The sequence below is a fragment of the Anser cygnoides genome, chromosome 16, assembly GCF_040182565.1.
Source record: "Anser cygnoides isolate HZ-2024a breed goose chromosome 16, Taihu_goose_T2T_genome, whole genome shotgun sequence".
Taxonomy (NCBI): Eukaryota; Metazoa; Chordata; class Aves; order Anseriformes; family Anatidae; genus Anser; species Anser cygnoides.
Window position 1 is genome coordinate 14,960,052 of NC_089888.1, and position 24,980 is coordinate 14,985,031.

The 24,980-nt window shown below is 40.6% G+C and overlaps 1 protein-coding gene across 4 annotated transcripts in view; it reads left to right on the forward strand.

The window, feature by feature from the left end:
- Window positions 1–24,980, forward strand: part of ERGIC3 (ERGIC and golgi 3) — a 29,489-nt gene continuing 4,509 nt past the window's right edge. Inside the window, exons 1-11 of one of the 4 annotated variants that reach the window (XM_066978273.1) lie at window positions 1–161; window positions 326–396; window positions 939–1,026; window positions 1,797–1,916; window positions 5,189–5,282; window positions 6,372–6,537; window positions 8,118–8,175; window positions 16,306–16,320; window positions 19,907–19,938; window positions 20,578–20,674; window positions 22,690–22,754. In XM_066978273.1, the coding sequence (XP_066834374.1) occupies window positions 74–161; window positions 326–396; window positions 939–1,026; window positions 1,797–1,916; window positions 5,189–5,282; window positions 6,372–6,537; window positions 8,118–8,175; window positions 16,306–16,320; window positions 19,907–19,938; window positions 20,578–20,674; window positions 22,690–22,754 (894 nt within the window). In that variant the 5' untranslated portion in view covers window positions 1–73. The remainder of the gene's footprint in view (window positions 162–325; window positions 397–938; window positions 1,027–1,796; window positions 1,917–5,188; window positions 5,283–6,371; window positions 6,538–8,117; window positions 8,176–16,305; window positions 16,321–19,906; window positions 19,939–20,577; window positions 20,675–22,689; window positions 22,755–24,980) is intronic. The other 3 variants (XM_066978271.1, XM_066978272.1, XM_066978274.1) reach the window with 3 other exon arrangements.

Sequence of the window (24,980 nt, forward strand, 5' to 3'; positions counted from 1 at the left end):
CTGCCGGCGGAGGCGGGGCGGGGCCCCGGCCGCGGCCCCGGAAGGCGGCTTTGGTTCCGGGCCGCGCGGCGCCATGGACTCGCTGTGGCGGCTGAAGAGGTTCGATGCCTTCCCCAAGACTCTGGAAGACTTTCGGGTCAAGACGTGCGGGGGCGCGCTTGGTGAGCGGCCGGGATAAGGGCGGGCGGGCCCGGCCCTGGCCGCGGGGAGCCCGCGGGACGCCGCTCCCCCCCCCCCCCGGCGGCGGGAGGGAGCCGGGCCGGGTGGCGGCGGGCGGGCTGAGGCGAGCCGGGCGGGCTGACGGCGGTTCTCGTCTCCCCGGCAGTGACGGTTGTCAGTGGGCTCATCATGGTGCTGCTGTTCTTCTCGGAGCTGCAGTACTACCTCACCAAGGAGGTGAGTAGCGGCGGGGCCCCGGGCTGCCTCCTCTCCTCCCGCCTCTCCTCAAAGCTGCCGCGCCCGGGGGCGGCCCGGGGGCCCGGGTGGCCTCTGGTCGCCCACGCATCGACTTCGTGTGCCGGGTGTGGGCGGCTTCCCAGCACCCGGCAGCCTTGGCCGTGGGAGCGGGATGTCCTCTGAGAGCGACCGAGCGCGGGGGCTGGCCAGGGTCCCCTGTGAAGCTGCGGCAGAGGTTTTCTAAATCTCCTTTTGCTGTCTCTACCTGCCTGCAAGCATGAGATGCAAAGAAAAATAAGCACCTGTAGAACTTCCCCCTCCCAACCACACATCTGAAGATCCCCAAATTATTATTCTGCTTTTTAAAGCTATTGCAAGTGGCAGAAGTTTAGGTACTGTGGGAGGTGTGGCAGACACCAGCTCGGGTCTGTCTCAAGTTCCATGCATTAAAAATCAGCCTCTGAGGCAGAGAAATCAAGGGAAAGAGGCCTTTCAGGTTTTTTTCCAAGTGAAACAAAACTTTTCTTTTTTTTTTTCTTTAGGTTCATCCTGAATTATACGTTGACAAGTCAAGGGGAGATAAGCTGAAGATCAACATAGATGTTACTTTTCCGCATATGCCTTGTGCTTGTGAGTCAAACTTCTGAAATTCGGGGATAACGCTCGTACTTGCTGAGGGCTGGACACGCGCAGGGTGCCTGGTGCTCGTGAGTGCTGCGCTGCTGCTTATGCGGAGGACAGGGAGGAATCTGTGGCTCCTTGCAGTTATGCAGCGATTTCAGCCAGGCCGACTGAGTGCTTAAACCAGTGCTTCCAGTCACGCTGTACTATCCTCTAGACCATAAATGAAGACGAGGCATAAACTTACTTACATTTCTGTATGGTGTTGTACTTTATTGGCGAGCTTAGCAGTACTGAAAAAACTGATACAGAGTGCGCTTAGGGCTCCAATTTTGGTAGCATTTTTGTTGAAAAACTTTAGTCTTGTTTGGAACACACCTGATAAGGGACATCTTTTTTCCGTGATTTTTGTTTGTGGTAGGAAGGCAGCTTTCAACTGACTTTGAGCTTAACTTCTGGACTGCTGTTTGTGCAAGTGGTTGTGAACTTTCAGGAGGAAGGGTTTGGTGTTTTGCCTTTAAGAGTAAAGTTTTCTGTGACAGTTGAAAACAGTCATTCTTGTATACTAAACCCTGTATTTGGAAGGGTCATTTAGGATGCTGGCACAGTATATTATATTCTCTATAAGGTGGTTGGCTCCAACCATGCATCTTGTTCTAGTTATTGTTATTCCCCAGCTAAAAGGTTCTGTATTTTAACTGGTTGAAGGCTTCTTCAGACTGCTGCAGGCCATGAGAAACGTGCTTTTGTAGACAACTTTCCTTGCTTGCTGGTTTCAGATTTGAGCATTGATGCGATGGACGTAGCAGGAGAACAGCAGCTGGATGTAGAGCACAATCTGTTTAAGCAACGTTTGGATAAAGCTGGCAATCGTGTGACTCCAGAGGCTGAGAGACATGGTAATATGCCATTTTGTCTTTCTTGCATGGATGCTCTAGTAGTCTTTCCATTGCTGTGTGCCCATTTTGACTTACAGGGGAACAAGTGAGAGCTGAAGGGTGCTTAAACACCATAAACTCTTGAAGAGTTTATAGAACCCAAATCTATTAAGCTGGAAGATCAGACAAACTCCTATTATACTTTCTACTTTTGAAAGGTAAATCTTTGTCTAGGCACTCTGAAATTACGACAGGGAATCATGGATGCATTTCAGGAATAAAACCCCTGAGCTAATGATATTTATTGCTAGGAATAAAACAGCTGTCCTGGCAAAACTTGAGTTTGGTCATATCTTTAGATTACAATGGGCTAATAAATGAGGCAACCTGGTTAGAGGGAAGAGCGTTTTTCCAAGGAAAGCTCCATTGACTAGACCTTTACGCCTAAACTCACACCTTGTTACGCTTAACCTGCTTTTAGCAGGGGGGTTGGACTCAGTGATCTCCAGAGGTCCCTTCCAACCCTCATGGTTATGTGATCGTTATTACCTTTTCTGTGAGTTAGTGTAGTTCTATATATCAGCATAAACTGCATTTTTTTGATTTGTATCACTCAGATATAACTGCTGTTTTTAAAGTTGAAGGGCTAAACTAAGCCAAGAGCTGAACAATTACCAAGTGTGAGGATTTCTCCAGTTGTCGTGGGCATGCGGCAATAATGTTGTCACTATTGGGTCACTCGGCAGCCTTTCTGTATTCAGAGGTTGTGGCATTACAAACTTAATGTGTGGAGACAGAAACAGCTTCTCCGTATCTAATTCTCGTAACACATGTAGGCCTCCGGCATTACATGTATTGCCAGTCTCCATCTGGATTACTCTGTATGAACAGGTTGCGCTGACTTCTTATATAATCAATGGAGAAGAAGAGAGACTTGTAGGGAGCAACTCATCTTACCTGAAAGAGACACTTGAAAATAAATCAGCTGCATTGCATGCAGCAAGCTGGAGAAGGTACAGGACTAGTTCGGTTTCATCGCCTGTGTTACAAGTCAGATCAGAAGAAAGAACCCTCCTATCCTCATTAAACTCTATGATTACCAGTTTCTATAGGTAACATTGACATTGTCAGTTATTTAAATTGTGACTATAGCAATATTGATCTTAAATTTAGTAAAATATACCCAAATATTATGTAGTGGTATTTGGAGGCTTTTCCTAATCATAGTTATGTTAAAATAGTTAATAGTTACCAAGCTCAGTAATTTCTACAGTAGATTGCATTTTGTGCTTGGATGTCATCTTATTCATTTACATTGAATGACAATAAATTATTTAATTCTTCATTGATTCTTCTTATCAATTCCTTCATTGTAATGCGGACAGTTTTTCAATTTCCCATCATATCTGCATGCAAGTTAAGGTGTATGTTAAGAGCAAGAAACCCTCCGTGCAGAGTTTTATTTGCTCTAGTTTATTTACAGTGTCTGAACTGCGTGTATTACTTCTGAATTTTGTCTGTGAGACAAATGAAGGGGCAGCTACTCGATAACGTTTAAAAAGCCGTTACTGGTATATCTTGAAAGACTCCATGCGTTGTACAGGTGTTTTTGTTGAAATAGTAAAAATCATAGCTTTGACAAAGTGTTACAATTACTAAGCTGTATTCTTCCTGACACTATCTTTTTTGAGTAATTAAAAAATTAAAAGCTTTACCAGTCTTTAAAAATTGAATTCTTAAGTGCACTTTCAACTACTTTAAATGTTGTTAGATTTAGAAATGAAGTACTTTCATAGTAGCTTTTATTTCCTTGATCTTAACAACAACGGGGTATTTGATTAAAGAAGTAAATAAGGTTAATGACTGATTTCATGCACATTTCATACTTTCTAACTTGTAATTAAAAACTCTTCTGTGACTAATATGAAATACACACTTAATATTCACATCCATCTACCTGTTACACCTCTCTCTCTCTCTTATTAAACAAGTCCTGATTAAGTTTTTTTCCCTCAGCAGTGTTTGACTATGTATCATATTGCCCTCCCTAGAATCAGTTATCCAAGGAGCCATCTTTTCAAAGCTCATTAGAGGATAGTGCAGCAGTGCCTAGATAATGGGCCTTTTGTGACTCAAGGAATTTTCTCTGTCCCATCCTTCAGGATTTGAGGTGAAACACCCGGATTCAATGCGAGCTCTCAATTATAAGAACCTTTCCGCTTTCCATATTTTTGAGATTTTTTAGTGATATGAGATTTTTTGAGATTTTTTAGTGATATTTTATACAAAAAAAAATCCTTGGCTTTAGTTATTCCTAATTCCCAAATTTACAGACTCTTAAATTTTTTTTGGTTCTTGGCAAAACAAAAGTCCTGTTCAGGTTTTCTGTAAGAATCCCCTGCCCTTTGGTGAATTTCAGCTATCCATCAGTTCTCTCCTCTGTTACAAGTCCCTCTTCAGCCTTCTACACAAAACGTAAAACTCTGTGAGTTCACGCCCAAGATATACTGTGTTCGTCCATTCAGCACACCCTTGGCACAGATACTGACAGAACTGTTAAGGTGAAGAAGGTAGAAATTTGCCGGAGATTTCTAGGGAGTGTGTGCATTATCGGCGTTGTTGTCTTGAAGTATCAGTGTTCCAGTCAGGAGGCTCCCACTCTGGTCTTGTTTCAGAAAGAAACATGGGCTGGTTTATCACTAACACAATTCTTCCAATAGATGTGTGCATATAAACTGTGGAAAGGCACAGAATGATACTCTGCAGGCCATTGCTTATGTGGTTTCTGGCCTACCTTTCATATAGCAGTCACACATCATCAGCGAGGACACTGTGCTCTCCCTTTCTTAGCACACAGATGTCTGACCCTTCTGAGCCTTGTGTAAGCATGTTCCCTACATGTCTTGATAGGATTACGCATTATGGACCATTGCCTTGACTGTTGCTTAAGATTTTGCTTGTATAACAGGTCCTGCATCAGTCCCAATTTACTGACTGCGTCTGCTTAAACAATGTTTTAACAAAGCTTTTATGCAAGTAATGTACTGGTCAGTGCCCCAGCAAAGCTTACAGATAGCCAGTTCTTTCTATGGAAGGTGTTCCTGAGAGGACAAACACCACTCTGCTATTGGGTCTTGTCTTGTAACTGAACAGGCTCTGCACATACCGTTTCAGAAGGCTGATGTAGATGTCCAGCTTTGGACACAATCATTGTATTCGTGTGTAGAAAAGAAGGGAATACAAGATACCGTTTCTAGATGTGCTTTATCATTTGGGCTCCTATTTTGTTTTAGAGCTCGGAAAAGAAGAAGAAAAGGTGTTTGATCCAAATTCTTTGGATGCTGATCGTTGTGAGAGCTGTTACGGGGCAGAGTCCGAGGACATTCGGTAATAGATTTTTCCATACCTTCTTAGCACTTGAGAGAATATTTTTATGTTGCATGCATGTTTCTTTTCAAAATGTCTGTGCAATTAAATCCTTCTGGGCACATGTTCATCGAATTAAGAGAACTATTGTGCTTTTGTTATGTCTTTTGAAGCTACACATATAGCATTTAAGGATGGGCAGTTATGCTGTCTGGTTTGTCTACATCTGTGTTCAAGGTCGATGCAGAACTGCTCACCATTACGTGAGTTGCCTTGGAATAAAATCTGGTTATGTCCCTGCCTTCTCGCTTCTGCAGGCTTTGCATCCTTATGGGAGCAAAGACTAGACATTCACTGCTGACACAAACAACAGGTGTAGCAGATGTCATTTGGTTTTCCTCATTCCTCCTACCTGCAAATTCCTGTGAGAATGGATCCATGTTTGGTCCATGAGTTTTGGAGGACCCCTCAGTATTATTGTTTACCTCATAGCTTGCTTGTCCCATCTATCAAGTTGCACCATTCCCAAGAGATACTTCTATCTTGAGGGTTTCACGGTTCCAGCCTTCAACTTCTGTCCAGCAAAACATGGAACCGATACTGAAAGGTGTTGTGGTTTTTTGTTGGTTTTTTTTGGTGACAAAAATGTTATCCAGAGGTAGAAAAGTATTGAACAAAGTTAGCCGTTAACCTTTCGTGCAATTTTGACAGTCCTGGCCTAAAAACAGAAGAAAAGAGGAGTAGAACCAGGCAGATGCTTTGTTCACTCGGGGAAATGCCAAACTATTCAGAACTGCAGGACACCGATGGCATTTTTGTAGGAAATTTGCTTCCAAGGAGTGACATGGCTGTCTAAATGGGCAAAGGCCTTTTCAGACCCGAGAGCTATATTAAAACAGCTTGTGTCCTTGCATCAATCAATAAATAAATAAATAAAAATAAATCAAAAAGCTTGAACTCCTTCAGGAGTATTAGGCCAACTTTCAAGGTCCAGTCCTTGGTTTTTGCTTTATTTGTTTGGGGAAGAAATGCCCAGCAAGTATTTGAGTAGTGAGCAGAAACATCTCTTCATAGTAATGAAGATTTTAAGTGGTACTTGTGCTTTTGCAGATGTTGTAATACTTGTGACGATGTCAGAGAAGCCTACAGGCGGCGAGGCTGGGCCTTCAAGAACCCAGATACCATAGAGCAATGCAAGAGAGAAGGGTTTAGCCAGAAAATGCAAGAACAAAAGAACGAGGGCTGCCAAGTGTATGGTTTCCTGGAGGTCAACAAGGTGAGAGACAAGTTTTACTGTAAACCTGCAGGCTGATGGTGATGACTGTGAGAAGGCAGAGCCTGGGTGTTCCTCTCCTTTTCCAGCTTGTGTTCACAGTACGGTAATATAATAAACCTGGGGTGCAACAAAGTACTTGCAGCTGTAAAGGAGTTCAAGAGGAGAGTCAGGAAAAGCAGTGTGAAGGGGATAATTCTCTGTTTCATTGTGTGGGCTGTAGGAAGCACGTAGACCTAGAGAAGCTTAGCTTTTCCTGCCATCTTGCTAGCAAGTTTTCCTGCTGAGGTTTCTGGAGGAGAGGCAGCTTCTTCAAGGTTAGATATTCCAAACTGGCCCTTCTAGTCTTAAAGGAGAGACCACCTGCAGATGCTGGAGATTACAGTAACCATCGACTTGCCAGCAGAGGTGCTGAATAGAGTAAAATTTTATCTTCTTTGGAAAATGTTACCTTCTTTAGTAGAAGCAAGAAATTAGAGTTGACTGTGAAAGCTGAAAATTTTCAGAGGTGTTTTCTGCAACTGGTGTATGAAAATTAAGTATGAGATATACCAAATAACTACGTAACTACCCTCTCATTTGGAGGGAATCCAAACCAAAATGCTTGGATGTGCAGATTATGTACCCAAGCACATTCTGAAGGTCAGTCACGAACTGTTTTTTTATATCAAAGTCTCTGGTGGTTTTTTTGTTGTTTTATTTTTTGTTTGTTTGTTTTTTCCACTGTAGACCACATTCTGTATGTCTGAATGTTTACTCAAACATTTTTCTCACAAAGCTAGGCATTGTGATTTGGGCACCATCTTGGGTACTAAACAGTTTAAGGCCCTTTATCACAGAATGTGATGAGGTGGAAGGATTCAAATGGGAATGCTAGAGATACCTAGGATTCGGAGGTGGGTGTCACTAGGGAAGTTCCTGAGTACCATTGCTATACGCTCCATCCTCATCAGGTTTGCTGTTAATATAAGCAAGAGACAAAGACAGACATCAAAGATGTAATGTATCATGTGAGATTGGGACATTTGGAGCTTCCAGGGGAATGTATGACTGCTTGTAAGTGCCAGTCAAGATTGGCACCTAATATCTGTGTCCCTTACAAATTCCAGGATGAAGTTTTAACAAACTGGTTAGTGCTTTTTTTTTCACATGCAGCTTATTTTCATGGTGTATAGTTTATTGTATTTAGTTGTTTCTTTGTTTTTCCATCCTCTTCACTCTCCCTCACAGTTACTTTCTCAACTCCGTTTCTGTGGTACCTTATTATATCTCTTGGAGCAACAGTCAGTTCCCTCCCAAAGGAATTAATTCCTCCTTCTTCCAATTTTTATGTCCATTAAAATAATCTGCATGAAACAGTTATTATCTACATTAGTATGTAATTATGGCTTTCAGTATGACTGTGCCTGTGAGAAACAGGGGAAATCTCTCTTCTAGGACAGTACCTGGTGGTATTGTCATCTATAAAAATGGCTTGCATGGTGTATATCTAGTTTAAAAATAAAGAATTAAGCAAGCACATGTATAGCTGCTTTATTTATATAGATTCAGACCTGTTAATGAAAGATGACTATCCCCTGCAGGTAGCTGGAAATTTTCACTTTGCACCAGGAAAAAGTTTCCAACAGTCCCATGTACACGGTAAAGTATTTTCTTTTTCTACTTATTGTGACCTTTAGCTTCCAAGTGTATCTGACCATTGTCTTACAATAGCTTTGAGTTGCAATCCATAATAGTAACAGTTTAATATCCTTAATAACGACTGTTTTTTTTTCCCAATATTAGTTATTCTAATAAAATACATCACTTCTTGCAGAACTTGCTTTATGTACTTAAACTAGCATAACAACAGCAACCTTACCACAGCCAGTATTTACAACTTCACAGCACATACCTAAGTTAATGAGAAGTAGCACTGCATTGCATCTATCCTCGGTAATAGGCATGAATGCAAGTGGTGGTAAGGGTCAGGTTAGCTCTCTAATTGCACGTGCCCCAGAAGTCTTGCACAACTGAATTTAAAAATTAAGGAATACAGTGGGAGAATACAGGAAGAAGCAGAAAGGACTGTGTTACTGCAAACCTTTTGGAGGCACAGTTAGGAATATTGGTGTTTTGGAGGGCAAGGAAAAACAGTGAGAGGAGAGATGATGGGCAGACAAACCTGCTTTCTGGCAATTCTGTTATATTAAATAATGAGGGAAAAAAAGGCCTCTAATAACTTTCTCAACAGGCAGCAGTGTGCAGCTCTTAGAATCTCCTGCATATGTTACGGTCTATTGAGAGCCCTCAGTGGCTCTCTTTCAGGTACTTTTCCCTTCTCGCTACCAACCTATGTAAACTTCTTGAATTTACAACACCCTCCTTTTTGCAAGGTGTTCAGCAGGTATGTTCTGCTATAAGAAAAAACACCTCTCATTTACTTGCTGTGTGGTACCCGCCAGCTTTATGTGATAGCTTTTGTTCCTCTATTGGAAGAGAGAGTGAGCAGTCCCTGCTTGCTCTCAACCTGCCTCTTAGATGTTGTAGACCTTATTTGTTCCAACCTACAGTTCAGGTCTTTTCCCCACTGAAGAGTCACAGCTTACTCAGGTGGTCCTTTCTGGAAGCCATTCAACTTCTGAGCTTCCTTGCTGGTTTGCTCTGAACGTTTGCAGTTCAGCTGTGGCTGGAGGTACCAGACTGCACCCAGTGTTAAGGTCCAGGCTAAGCATGATGTAGGCAACAGTATGATGACTTTCTTTCTTTTGTTATTTCTTGCTTTCCTAGTAATTCATAACATCTGATTACCCTTTTTTCCACCTGTTCCTGGGCAATATTTTTGTGGAACCAACCAACCATCAATGAGTTTTCCATCACCACCAAGAGAAATGGACAGCTAAGAGCCTGTTCTTTCGTACATGAAGCTGGGAATGTTTTCGCCCTCACTATAACCTTTCTTCATAGTCTTTTTTTTTTTTGAATTTACAGGAAGAAGGAGTTTTTTTCCTTTAATTACAGATAAAGAACTTGAGTAGTATTGGTCAGATGACAGAGCTCTGTGAGCTCCCTGGAAATATTTCCTTTGGATCATAATTCTGCTCTAAGCACCTATATTCATGTGATTTTTGATCCATTTAATAAAGTCTGCATTAATGTTTAGTCTAATAATGCACTTAATATGCAGGATGAAGTTGAATGTCTAAGAGAAGTCTGAACATTCTTAACTGTTGTTATGAAGAATCCAATAAAAGTTATGATTTTATTAGACCTATTAGATACAAAACTGCAATGACAGTATTTTTGCTACCATCTTCTATTCCCTACTGTTTTGAGTCAGTAGAAAATAGGGAGGTGAACAAGAATGTCAATAGTATGGAACGTTCATAGAATCACTAATGTTGGAAGAGACCTCCAAGATCATCTGGTCCAACCACCCCCCTACCACTAGTGTCACCCAATAAATCATGTTCCTAAGCACCACATCCAGCCTTTTCCTTAAACACCCCCAGGGGTGGTGACTCCACCACATCCTTGGGCAACCCATTATAGAAAGTTGTTCCGTCACACCACTCTCCTTGCCTCATGTCAGAGTGGCTGTACAGCTGATGGTTAGACCCAAGTCCATAATTTTATTTGTTGCTGTTATTCAAGTACTGAAGCTAGCAGACCAGCTTTTCAGTTTGTTGCACTGACATTCTCCCATTATCCTGAGGGTTATCGTTGCTTAATACATCTCCAGATAATGACTCTGCACAGGCAACTGTCCTGGGTCTGGCTGGGATGTTAACTTTCCCTGCAGCAGCCCACACAGTGCTGTGCTCTGCACTTGTAGCTAGAACAGCAGTGGTATCACACCAGTGTTGTGTCTGCTGCTGAGCAGTGCTGGCACAGCATCAGGACTCTCTCTAACCGTCCTACGGGGTGGGCAAAAAAATGTGAGAAAGGGACATCACCAGGGCAGCTGACCTAAACCAACCAAAGGGATATTCCATACACACTCAGCAATAAAAGGTAGAAAAAGGAAGAAGAGAGGAGGGGTGGGCTCTAGTTGTGAAAACGTCTGTCCTCCTCCCGAACACTGGCTACGTGCGTTGAGGCCCTGCTTCAAGTACGTGGTCAAACATTGCTCATTTGTGGGAAGTAGAGAGAATTTCTTTCCTCTGCACTTCCACATAGCCTTTACTTGTTTTGTTTTTTCCCTTTTCCCCTCCCTTTCCCCATTTCCCTTTTTTTTCCCTTTAGTTAAATTGTTTAATTAATAATATTTCCTTAACAATTATTTTTCCCTTTAATTAAATAATCCTTATCTCAACCCATGAGCTGTTTTTCCCTTTACTTCTTCCCCTCCTCTTCTAAGGAGGGAGAATCAGAGAGCAGTTGTGGTGGAGTTCAGCTGCCTAGCACAGTAAAACCACCACAGCAACTTCTTAACAAAGTGAAGGGTCCTATTCAGAAGTACTGTGTAAATCTCACCATAAATATAATTCTGATCTCAGCTTCTGAATGTATGTCATGTGCTTGCTGTTAACATCTTCAGAACTGTATCTTCTCTCCTGGGTAGAAGTGAGTTGAAATTGCTTTTCTCAGGAAGTAGAATAAATAGTAAGAGGATACATAGGGCTGACACATGCACAAAACAGAACCAGTACAGAATAAGGTGCAATTTGAGTTCTGATTAGTTATGTTAACTTTAATTGTGTGTAGTTCAATCTTTGATCTTTTGTTTTGTTTTAGTAGTTGTCCTAGGATAAACGTGGTGCAGAAGTCTTATTTTTTCAGGGATGTTTCATTTCTTGTTTGGGCTTCTTTTCCCATACGGTTCTCTCTCCTTACTTATATTTTTGTTCTCAAATTCTTATATTTTGTCCCCAGAAATCATTTGCACACTTTTTAAAGTAGGCAATACTTTTTAGAGTCCAATAGCTGTAGACAAGGTTTGATAGCACCAGCTGAATGTAAGAGGAATATAGGTAAAAAACAGGGGGCAGCCTTACATGGAGGAGTTCATCCCATGTCTCACATCCCTGAACCTCAGTTCTTTGTCCTTGTCTGGGCAGAAATCCTTACATTAAGACAGAAAATCAGAGGTCCTGTTTTGACTAGGTAAAAAGGTTGAAGTTACTTTGAAGTTTGTTACATTGTCAGCCTAAATTCAGTTACTTTCCTAATCAGGAGAATGCTAATGAGTAGCCACTAAAATCAAATTATCAACAATAGCTCTCAAATTATTTTTTCATTTTTAAATATTGTATAAGTGAGTAAGCCTCTTAACGGACCTTCTTAAGAGTTTACTGAATACGAGGTTTATATTTGCAACCACATTTGGCTATTTTGAATTAGCGTCTAACAGTAAGGTATGTATTTGTGTTTGAATGCAAACATTTGTACTGAATAGTGGCAGTGAAAGTTTTGAAACAGGTGGCCTATGAATCTCATGCGTTAGGAGATGCAAGTGTATTGTCTTGTCATAAGGTGACACCTGCTGAAATAGTCAAACCATATTTCACTTGTGTTTAACATTCTAAATGTCCAAAGGGTTTTTCATAAAGATCAAGACCCTGACATCTCAAGCTCTGAGAAGCATGCATACCCCAGAATTTGTCTTAACTATTTTTATACTCTGTTAATATTTACGCCCAAAGGACCTCTGATGGTCTCCTGATAGTCTTTTTAGTAAAGTGTTCAACACTTTACTTGTTTTAACACTTCTCCTCTCTGTCTTTATGCAATATTCGTGTGACTGAAGGAACTAAACACTGAAAATGCTGAAAAACAAAAACTGTATTTAAAAAAAAAAAAGTTTGTCCACTTCGAAGAAAAAAGTTATTTTGTCCTTTTTGTTTTGCTCTGTTTCTGCTTGCATGAATGTTAAATCCAGGTGAGATTATTTCACTTCACTTACTGTTGTTTGCATGGATGCTTTTCTGTAGTTGTATGTAACCTTTTTTCTCGTGTTCTTTTGATGTTATAGATGAAAGTCATTCTGCACAATCATTAAATACAACTTTGTATTCATTTTGGTTTCTCAGAGTCACAGGCCATGAAATATAATGCAATTTAGAAATTGAGAGTGTGTTTCTGTCCTGAGATAAACAAAATGTCAGGCTCTGCTGCATTAACTAATTTTTTAGCCATCCACATTCACGTTTCCAGTATACCTGGTTGGAAAACGCAGACATAAATAACTTTTAACTGCTGTTGTATCTATAAAAGGTAGGCTTCTACTATTCTTTCCCCCCTGGCAGGTTCATAAGCAAGGAGATGCTATGTTCTTTTCAGCTGACCATTGGAGGCTACTTCATTGCTGGACTGTTTTTGCAACATAGACTTGTGTTCATGTTTTATCTTAGTTTTCTTCACTATTAAATGCTTTAGTATGTGCTGCTGTTCATCTCAGGTCATAGAAATTTTTCTTTCTAGTAGAATTCACAAATATAATCTTAATGCCATTGTGCCATCTATAACAGTTAATTACCTTTTAGCTATTCTATAAGTATACTGCTTGTATTTCTTGGATGGGTGCTCTGTCTATCTTTCCTTCAGATGCTGTGTTCTCAGAGAAGCTGAGCTGAAACTTCAGGAATTTGCTTATGAAGCAAGCAGTGACACTGATTTTTGGCCCAAATTATTGGAAGCATTGAAAACTGGTTGCTTTAAAGCTGCTCCATGATGCTCCATCTTCGGTGTCAGAGAAGACCCCCCTCCTGAATGTCATACTGGCTCCTAATGGTCTTGCCTTACTCCTTCAGCAGCTGTGGTCCAGTTGCACTGAGACATCCGAGGTTGTTAGGAGGGGGACTGAAGGAAGTTGTGAGGAGGACTGGGGCGCTTCCGAGCAGACTTCTTGGCGCTGAAACTAGTAGTCCTGGCTCTCCTGTGTCAAGGGAAAACCAAAGTCAAACATTAGTGATATTTGCAGTCTTCTCTTCCCACTTGTTCATTTTTGGTACTAGCTGAAATTAGGTCTGCTTCACCGTTGTCTGCTTCACAGGTTTTGAATCCTAAACTGAAATTTTTATGTCCAGTTTGCATGGGATGCTTCAGATTTTGGGAAGTTCTCTTTTCAGTTGTGTCTTTGTAAGAACAGCTTCCAGCATCAACTGTGTCTTTGTGATCCTGGGTATTGTAGATGTTTTCTTTGCAGCAGCTCACACCTTCTTTCCTCAAAAGAATGTTTTTTATCTCAGAAAAAAAAAGGAATGATTAAACAATTAAATTTAATGACGTAACTTTTTAACCTCCTGAGGTTTGTGGTTCAAGAGCTGCTGTCACTGCTGTCCATGTCTGTACAGTAGCAGCCATCTCCTCCTTCAGCTGTAGAGCTTTGCAGTGAGTTTCCAGCATAGGAGAATGTCCTTAGTGATAGTTGCCTCAGGAGAGAGATGAACCTTGTATCACTTCCTTCTTTCTTGCCATATTTCTTCCAATCAAGGGGAAGCTGAGGCTTTTCATTTAACCTTTAGATTGTCTTTGGACCATTCTGTTGCAGAGGTGTGATCATCACTGTTTTCTAGGGAAGACATCACCCATCATGCTTTATTGAGAGACCTTTTCTTAAAATATATAATTTGATTCCTTTGGTTGACTAAAAAAAAAAAAAGTTGACATTGACGATCACATTTAGGACATTTTCTGTCCTAAAGACAGATTTTCAGTGACTGTGACAGTTTCTGTGAGTGAAGCAGTTATGAATAGGATCCAAATTTTGTGCTTTTCTTGCACCTTACCTGGTCAACTGGAGGAAAGAAGGTATCTCTGAAGGCAATTTTTTTTTTGTGATTACCACTTGTTTTCCTCATTTGTGGTGGTGACTGTGAAAGAAAGAAAGAATGAAAATCTCCCTCTTTCCAAAAGATAGGAAAACTCTTTTTTAAGAGTTTTTGAAAAGAGCCTATTTGGAGTCACCACGCTTTTACTAGGAGTCTGTGAAGATTAGTTCCCTAAGAGCACAAATTCACTGTTCAGTTGTAAACCTTCATTAATGTTCTGTCCATGTACTTAAGGGTAGGCTTATTCCCTTCTCTAATAGATTCATTTGACATCCAGAAACTACTTGAAAGCATCATTGGACACTGTGGATGAGACCTAATGCGCCATCTATGGTTTAGGGGTTTAGTGGAGGACTTGTTAGTGTTAGGTCAGAGGCTGGACTAGATGATCTTGGAGGTCTCTTCCAACCTAGATGATTCTGTGATCTTATATTTCATAGTTTCTAATGGTTTGAATGCTGAATTGCAAGAAGGACAGTGTCTTTGACTGGAGACTGGTTATCATTGTTTAGGCCCCTTGGTATATTCTCATTGGCTACCAAAAGCCCGTCACACTAATTCTTTTGGCTGCAGAGACTGCACCCTTCTCCTATTCTCCTGTCCCAGAACCCTGCTAGGTGTGGGGCTGTTACTACTGCACAAGACTTCAACAGACACAAATACCTCATCTGAGCTCTTCTATGCTTATCAGCATTCTTGGAAAAAAAAGATGGAAATCAAAACCTCCCATCAGTCAAAGTCCCAATTTCATCATGGAGGAAATTGAAATCCTCTGGTTGATCACCTGTGCGGTATTCCTACCATAGAGGTGTTTGTGTGAACTCATTCTGTTGTTCCAAATGTCCCAAAGTAGTGTCTGCCAGGAAATTAATAATTTTCATCCTCGGTCTGAACACTGGAGGGTGAGGTTATTATTTCATTCTCAGCATTGCTAAGGACTTTTCCTTGTACACTGGTAAACTCTTTTCAGGCTTTGATTGTATTGGTGCTGAAAGACTCAATGTCTCACCCATTCCTGTGTAGATAGACAAAGCTGTTTACAATTAAATCAAGTTGAATTTGCCACAAAAAGTGATGTTTCCGTTTGCCACTGGCCTATAGTCCCTCAGAGCTCAAGCTGTATTACTTGTTGGGAATGCCTAACATTTGCCAAGCAGCCGTCTGGATGCTCTCCATACCCTCCATACTTCCTCCATACCAAAAACGATGCTGTCACAGAAGCACCACCAGGAGCACAGCATTTGGCAGAATGGGATGGGAGTTGCTGTGTGAAGTATTCAGAGGCCCATCTTTATGCACGTATAAATCTGTGAAAGTTATTGATTAGCCACATACAATGTGAATGTACTTGTGAACAGTCTTCTGAAACAACAACAAAAAAGGAGATTACTTAACACCAATTAGTATGTTTTGAGATATGCAGTCCAAGCATACGTTTCCTCTGTCCCCGCATCCTTCCAGGTATTCACCTTTGTTGGGATCTTGCAACAGATTGAACAAAAATAATCTTGTGGCTTGCCACCTTATCTGTGCACCAGGTATGATGAAAGAAGCACAGGTCTGATTAAGAAAAAACTTACCTAGTTTTGAATGGTAACATGTTGTGAATGTAAACTTTGACTACACCTCTGGATAGATTTGATTGCTGCTAAAATGACTTTTCCTTTGCCCTAAGAAACTGAAAGACTGTGAAGGAATCTAAATATAACTAGGAGTGTTACCTGGCATGCTACTTCAGGACTTACTTTAACATATATGGACATCCCACTGTAATTTTCCTTTTAGTGATTAATTCCTGCATTTTTGTTTCTCCATTACTCTTTAAATGATTGCTAGTCCATATATGAGTCCTTTGGCTAGCTAGAGAGTCTTCTTACATGGCCTAGAAAGCACACCACTAAAGCTATTTTTCTTCCCCTTTTTGGTACAAGTTTTAAATGCTGCTGTATCTGAGTCTCTGCTTTTCATTGTAAGGATCTGAATATTTCTCTTTTCTCTCCTACTCTGCTCATTTTTGCAGTGCACGCTGTTGAGAGTAAGTGTTGCTGTATCCTTTATTTTCAATACTGTTTACTACAGTACTAACCTAATTTCTATTATTTGCTGTGCCCATAAATCTCCTTTGGGAAGAGCTGTTGATCTAGGCTGGGATTTGAGAAGATTTCCTGAAAGCTAGAAGGAGAGCCATCCCAGGTCATTCTTCTGTGGTAAATGAGGTCAGATGGAAAAGGTTGAGAATCTTTGTCTTAAACAAATTTGATATGTCAGTGTTGGAGATGACATGTTGGTAGATTACTAGTTGTTTTACACAGATAATGTAGTTGAGGGGGACATAGTGACAAGTTGGAGGGACTTCTGCCTTTTGAAGTAAGATGGGATAATTATATTGTTTAAGCTCATTTGTACAGCAGGCTAGAGAATTTCTCCTGGGAATTCATGCACCAACTCTGCTCATCTCCGAATACTCTGTAGAAGGTTTTCCAAGATTTTGTAAGTCATTGTATTTTTTGTAAGGGTGAGAAAATCCTGGCAGTAACAGATTGAAATGTGATGTATCCACTCAGTAACATCTGGTAGAGGGTTCAGGATCCCGACTCTCCTCTCTCCCTCCCCAGACTGCAACATTTTCTGCGTTGCTCCCTGCCTCAATGCCCTCTTCACAATGCATCGTCATGTTCCTGCCATTGTGCTCCTGTAAGAGCTTTTTTTACTCCAGAAAATTCATCACCAGTGTGAAAATTGGTGACCTAGTTCATTTTGGAACAGCATGTTTGGGTAGCTGTGTCTTGGGCTTCTTGCAATTTTAATGGATTTATTAAGTGGCAGTAAGTGCTTTTAACCCTGTTTTACAGGACTGAGTTAGAGTCTGAGTCTTTGTGGCTGATCAGGTCAGAAATGCAAGATGGAGAGAATTCTTAAGATAGACAGCAGACTTAAAACTGTTACTAACACAGTGAAAAAAATGAGGTTATATAAAAAGGAGAGACTGAGAGACTTCTCGACAAACCTGAGATCTTTTACAGGTTTATTTTGTCTAGCTAAGCATTTAGCTGCAGCTACAGAAAGAAGAGAATGTGCTTATATTTCTTGAAAAATAACAATTCCTGGTCCTACCTGACAGTCTCTTAAGATCTGTTCTGTTGCCTTGTACTGTTTCTTCTCTAAGCACACTAAATAGGCTGCTGTTTTATGTTATGCAAGCTGTGATTAGCTTAATATTTTTCTCTGACCTAGACTGTATACATATGTGCCTAGTATCCTTAGTGATCAAAGATAAACTTGTAGCTTGGTGGAAGACTATTTTGGAAACTGAATGTATGAATCATGCATTTTTGCAGTTGTAAATCATTTGTTGAAGAGGTTTTATAAAAGCTAATAATCAGCATTTTACCTGTGGAAAGCATTACATCAGAGCACTTTTGGGAAACTTTATTTTGAATTGTTGTAACCATTAAACTTAGTGTCATGCACGATGTAAAGCTAGTTTAACAGGTTAGTCAATGACTAGTCTTCCTCAAATTCTTCTCTTGAATTTCTCTGGTACTCTGCTATCACTGTAAGGTTTGTCAGCCTTACTAGTACTCAGCTCCCACTTCAAGTACTAACAAATGTGACTGCCCAAGCATTAAAACTGATAAACACCATAATCATACCAGCACAGCTGTCAGGAGGAAAGTTCCTGTCCCTCCCCATGCAGGTGGCTTGTGCCCGTCACAAGGGTTTGTGCAGCCTTGTGCTTAGCCTTGTTTTAAAGTTGATCTGGCTGAAAGAATAGCCTTGCATCAAGCGATATTTATGTTTTGGTTAGTTATGTTCTCGGATGTGGTTTGTGACCATGAGGAGGGTGGGAGGGGAATGAGCCATCAACAGAAAAATGAGGAGCAAAGACTGTTTTATTCCTTTGGCTTTAGGTCCAGTTTAAATGCAGATCCATCACAGCCGTAACTTTTCTCTGTAGAATTTTGTTATTAACTGAAAGTTAGTCTGCTGCTGTCTGTACAAAAGGCAGCAAGACTTGATGCTCAACTGACAGCTAACCCACTTAACTCTTGACTTAGTTGCGTAATACTGCAACATTACATGGTATTGCTAGTAATTATTAAGAAAAAATGTAGTGTAATACTGAGGCCACCTCTTTTCTTCCCTTCTTTACCCACTATTTGATATGTATTCCCAAATTTGTGGTAGATTTTTTTCATTGTTGTTTAATCCAAATGAGGTCTTTGATCCAGCTGCCAGCATAGACACACAAACAATAATGCTGGTGGCAGTGATAGGTCTGCATACTTGTCAGACAGCAACAGGAGTATCTGATGCCAGTGCTGCCTTGAGCTCTTTGTAATGCAAAACCATTGCCTTAATTCCAGTGGCTGCAGCCTTCATTCCTAAGCATCAAACATTTTCACTGTGAAATGCAAGGGGCTCTCCCTAGATGGAAGTTTTAGGAGAAGGAAGACTATAGTTCAGGCAGAGTGTTTCCTTTTCTAACTATACATTCTCTGATTTGCATATTTGTATATCTTTGTTTTAGTAAGGTTTTTATATAAATACAAGAAAAGCTTCTATTACTTTATTGAAAGATGTTATTAAGAAAAAAAATAGTTCACAGCATACTCATGTTAAGCAAATGTTTTAAAGGAGAGGCTAGTTTCAATCAGTTCTTTAGCTTTGCAGCCTTCCTTATGCTGGATGGCATTGCAAAATCCTTTAAGAGAACAGCATTTCTAATCTCCATTAATAATGCAGCAATCAGCGATCTGACCCCATCAACACATAAAATAATAGCGCATGATTTTTTGAAGTATGTTTTTCTTTGTGTAGGTGAAAGGTGAAGTATGGCTTCCTGAGCACATGAATTTACCTGTTAAAATGTGCCACAGCCTCGGGTTACTTTAGGATAATTGTGCAACTTTGGATAAACCTGGTAGGAGTGTTACTGAAATCTAGTTGTAAGTTATATTTTCGTCCTGAGATTGATGCTTCTGGCATTATATAAAGCCACTTAAGTAGCCAACAAAAATATATGAATTCCATTTAACATTGCCTTCCATGGCCCGTATCTTTGTCAGGTCTCTTCTGGAAGTATAGTGCTGCCAGTGTCATTGTATTGCTGTATGCAAAATGTCAGAGAGAGGGCAGGCTGAAAGGCTGTCCTTGCAAAGACTTTTCCTTTCCCTCTGCGTTCTCTAGGCAGCGGCAACAAGGCTCATAGGCAGTTTGCTAAGAGTTACTAAGATGCTGGTGATTTATTCAGGGCACTTTGATGCAATATTAAGGCACATGATCTCCTCAGCTGTTAGTTTAGATGTCATATTTCTATGTTTTACAGTAGTTAGAGAAGTGAAGCAAGAACTAAAATGGCTGTCAGATCGTGATTGAAATAACAGTGAAATTTTCCTTGCTTGACCCTTGAAATTTGCTTTTGACATTCGTTTACATTTTTGACATTTGTGACATCTGTCACGTATCCTACTGCAAACCAGAGTGAAACCCATCTTATTTTCTTGCCATTTTAAACAGTGATGGGAATAAGGGGAGCTCCCTTATAGCTAAAATAAGGTAAATAGATATGCTTGATATCGTAGTCTGAACTATAGTGTTAAACTATTTTTCTATTACAGTACATGACCTCCAGAGCTTCGGACTTGATAATGTAAGTGTTCTCCAGGTAGTGTCCCAATTCTCTCAGTCTGTTTTCCTTCTGGATTTCCCTGCCATTGCCACATTGAGATCTTAGCATATTGATCCCAGCTGTCTTTAGGTTTTACCAATATGTGCATGATCTGGAACCTGCTTTCACACAGGGCCCTAAAGTGTGTTGTGGAATGTCATTTGTTGCCTGGCAAGCCTGCTTCTGTCTTCCTAAGGCTGTCTTGATCTTTAATTTGTGCTTCCCAGCTTTTTAGAATTGACGTTTTCACAACTACTGCTGGATCTGTTGGAGTTTACCTTGTACTGGGAGGAAGGCAGACGATGCCCCTACCTATATGACTGACCAGCTGAAAGAGTGGTGGAAAGCTGGGTGGGGGTGGGAGAGCTTGCTCCACAGATGGGAGGAAAGGGCACCAAGATCTGGGGATTTCAAACAGGAAAAGGAGAATCCATATCTTGGAATCTCCCATAAATAAAAAGGAAGAGCAAGTGCTTTGGAGTTCACTGTTAGGAAGTACAGAGTAAGGGAGGACCTGCCAGAGCAACAATCAGAAAAATATACAAATAATTAACTTTAGGCCCATTGCCGTGCCACTAGGATGCTGTGCAGTTGTTTGAGTTATTAGCATTTCTATTTCAGATCAATATGACGCACTACATCAAACATCTCTCATTTGGAAGGGATTATCCAGGCATCGTGAATCCTCTGGATGGGACAGATGTCACTGCACAGCAAGGTAAGAGCCAACCAAGAGAAATCTTCTTAAGTGTCTGTATTAATGAGTTAGATGAGAAGAGGAGCAAAGTTCCTAGTCTTTAACAAGAACCCTGACAGCACTGCATAAAACTCAGAGCCCTCCGCCTTGTGCTCTTTCTGAAACAGATGCTTCCACTCAGCCAGAACAAACTGGCCTACATGTTTTGTTTTGATTTTGTGACCTTTCCAAAAGATGTCTCTTTTCAGTGTTTATGGAGATACAACAGAAGGTACAGCACATTATTATTAAACGCCTACAATATGTGTAGATGAGGGAGAGCCCTGCCTGGCTACTGTGTGCAGTAATATATAGCTAGAAGCCACAGGAGAGAAAAAAAGCCTAATGGATGGTTGATGGAGAGCTGTGGTATGTCTGACCTTGATCCACCCAACTGTAACAGCTGAAGATTAGCTATTGCTGATCTTTGATGGATAGCTCTGACAATTCTCTCCTTAAGCCACTGCTGCTCAAACTGTAATCTTGGTTTATTCATACAAACCTACTTTATATACCACTCCAGAGATTAGTCACATTATTTAGATCCACTGGAGTCTGCAAACTTTGTCTTTGTAGGCACTTGAGGTTATGTTACGTAATAAGGCTTGGAGAGAGAAGTTGTTTGGTTCAAGATGGTAGTAGGATTGTTATCCTACCTGAATCTGTTCTTTAAAATTTTTCACCAACTATTTTACTATTCTAATTGTTGTACCCAAATCAAAGAGTAGTGCTTAAAATAAAATACAGAAAAATGAAAGGATGCCATGATGCTGTTATTTTTCTGTGGAGTAACAAACTATGAGAGGGAACCTGTATCTGGTTGGTAAAATTCTCTGTAGGTTAAAGCTTTCCATGCTGGGCATCAGCTAAACAGCTGGCAAATTCTTGAGGAATTACTAAGACTGAAGGTGTTTCCAGAAAAGAAGTGGGCGAAGTAAATTGCAGGTCAAATTTATGTTTATTGCATGCCAGCTAAGGATATTATATGTGAGAATTACTTCTGTAGAAATGGATGAGTAATATTCTCTAGGGAATTTCTGAGAAAACTGATTTTCAAAGTGATCGCTACCTTCCATTTTTTTTAAGAGAACTGAAGGATCTGGCTGGTCTGAGGTACCAGAAGGAATTCTACTTCTATTTTCTATTCACTGATCCAGATGTTCCTCTTTATCCTGTAGAAACTTGATGTTTGTCATCAGGAGATTAAGTGTTAATTGAAATTGATATAGGTTGCTTATTTAGAGTTGAGTATGTTTTTGTAGGACGATGCTGTTAAATATAAAGATTTTCATGTCGTAGAGTAAGAATTTTCAAAAAGAAGTTGTACTGGTAAAAACTATAGTATGATAAGTGGTTTAAAAAAAGTTTTTCACCTAGGCCAAAGTTTGGGACTGTTCAGCCTGGAGAAGAGAATGTTCAGGGGGGATCTTATCAATGTGTATCAATACCTGAAGGGAAGAAAAAATGAAGACAGAACTATGCTATTTTCAGCGGTGCCCAGTGCCAGGACAAGAGGCAGTAGGCACAAACTGGAACGCAGAGGTTCCATCTAAACATCAGGAAGGACTACTGTGCTCTGCGGGTGGTGGAGCCCTGGCACAGGTTTTGCCCAGAGAGGTTGTGGAGTCTCCCTCCTTGGAGATCTTCAGAAGCCATCTGGATGTAGTCCTGAACAGTTACTCTAGGTGGCCCTGCTTGAGCAGGGGGGTTGGACCAGATGACTTCTAGAGGTCCCTTCCAACTTAACCATTCTGTGATTCTGTGAAAATGCTGGTTGTTTCAGTTTTAGTTGGAACAGGAACCATATTCACCTTGGAAAAAGGAAAAACTAATGTCAGGCAGTAATTTTACTGTCATTGAAAGCCTCCAGTAGCTATTGCACAAAAATATATTCCTGAACAAAATCAGTTTGTGCCTAACTAATTTGTAAGATAAACTTTCCAGCTCTTCACCATTTATCACAGTTATTAATCATATCTCTGTGTCTTTGCTTGTAGCGTCCATGATGTTTCAGTATTTTGTCAAAGTGGTCCCCACAGTTTATATGAAGGTAGACGGTGAAGTAAGTATCTTTATTCCTGTTGCTTTGGCTTTTTATAAAAATCATAAATCTACATGTTATTCTTCTGTCTTTTCTTGTTACATATACACCCACTTAAACAGGAGATGAGGTTATACTTTAATAGCAGTATCTATTGTGGTCATACCTGCGTAACACTCTGCCTGTACCATAGGTGCAAGAAATGAAGCAGCCTCAGCTCAATTCTTTTTCACAGCCTGCAGCACAGGATAGGATCCCAGCAAGATTCTGTGCAATGACGTATTTTTCTTCTCTTCTAGTTTATTTTTGTATATTTTAATATTTGTTTATTCCAAACATGTATTGGGTGGCTTCAGCTCTCTCATGCCCAACTCTATACAAGACATAAGCAGTAATTCAGTAGGGTTAATTGGCATTTTGCAGATCTGAAACATGGTTCTTAGTTTTTTTTTCTTCTTTTGACATAGCAGATAATTCACTTCCTCACCATATAAAGCAACTGAAAGCTTTCAGACTTTAGTCCTCATATTCTGATTCTGACGATGTCTGACCTCTGGTGGAAGCAAGACAAATTATTCAACTTCCTTCGTACTGCAGCCTCAGCAAAAGCAAGTTTCTATGGTGTAATGTCATCTATAATGTTGCTACAGTGATTAAGCAGATTTCAGCCTCCATCCCACCTAGTTCAAAGTGACTATACCATTTTCATTGTTCCCTCATGAATCCCTCCTAGTGTCTGCTCAGGAGAAGTCAAAGCATCAACGAGATCCTAAAAGTGTTATTTGGAGAATAACACAAGATGAGCTTGTCTCCAATTTAAAAACTCTACTTTAGCCTCCAAAAGAGGGTGGCTAGATTTCCAGTCCCACCTTCAGAATATGTCCTTCTTTTGGGATGGCTAAGATAAACAAATTTCTGAAGAAATATCAAGATGAGATGAAGATCTTGAGAACAGCGACAAACATATGCTCTATTCTTAACTCACCTGAGACAGCAGGAACAACTGTAATTTCTTTCATTCATTTTGAAGCATTTACTTTGGTTGCTGTCATTCTTCAGGGTATCTTGGGTGCTACAGATGACCTCTTCTTAAACAAACAGAGGAACAAAAAAACAATGACAGTTATCACAATCTAGGCCCCTCCATAGTCTTAGGGCAGGAGAATGATGGAAATCATTGTTTCTATTGCAAAGTGAACACCAGGAGAGGTGAGAGCTCTACTGTTGTGTAGACTTCACTACCATTGGTACCCAGTGTGCTCATCTAACCCTGTGAGGAAGAAATACCATCTGCCCCAATACCTTTGCGTGCATTCACACACAAAATGGCTTAGCTTCCCTACTGCATCCCAGGCTTTGGTTCTGTATCTCCTATGCTATATGCATGGTCCATTCCCAGCTTTGCTTTAACACTGAACTAGTTTCCTCTGAGGTGAACCCCAGGTGTGGTTCTGGGGCTCGTTTAGTGCAAGAATTGGTCTGCACATGGATGAAACTATCCATGAGTTTGACTCCCTTGTCATGCACAGTCTTATAACACTCTACAAACCCCACAACACTGGGAGCCCTTACACCTTCCTGCTCTTTGCTCAAACTGCTGCCATTCTCAGGCATGCAGCATACATCCTTGCAGTCAGAGTAACATACTACTACTGCATGTCAACACAGCCTTCATATTGCTTTAGGCACTTTGGAATTTATATCACCAGCAAATTATTAGTTATGTCAGAGACTGTAGGAACCACAGATCTGAGGAGCCACATGTCCACAGTAGATGCAATACAGACACTCAAGCAAAACTATCCTACAGCAGTGTGAGCGGGACAATATAACAGAATCCATTGGAGAGGTAGACATAAGCTGTATTTCTTCATCTGTCCTACAGACTGAAGCTATTTGCAGGAATCAGTTCTCGTGATAAATCCTTAAGTGGACCACTCTTTTTTAAATACCTGCCTTTCTTGGACCCATCCATTTTTCCTGGAAGTTGGATGGAAGTTACTTGCTATGAGATGATATTGAGAGAACCTTCAGACCATATCTGAAGCTCATTCTACTTGGATTCAGGATGCTTCTGCAGTTTTTGTGAATTATTTAAATTCCTTATGTACGAGGGATAGTTAATTTGGAGCCCTGTTCTTGTAACCATCTCCCGGTATACCATGGATTATGATTCTCTAGAGGAAATCTCACATGTAGATCCATCATTCAGTTTTCAAAGGATTTCTTCTGTCAAAATAATTGCTT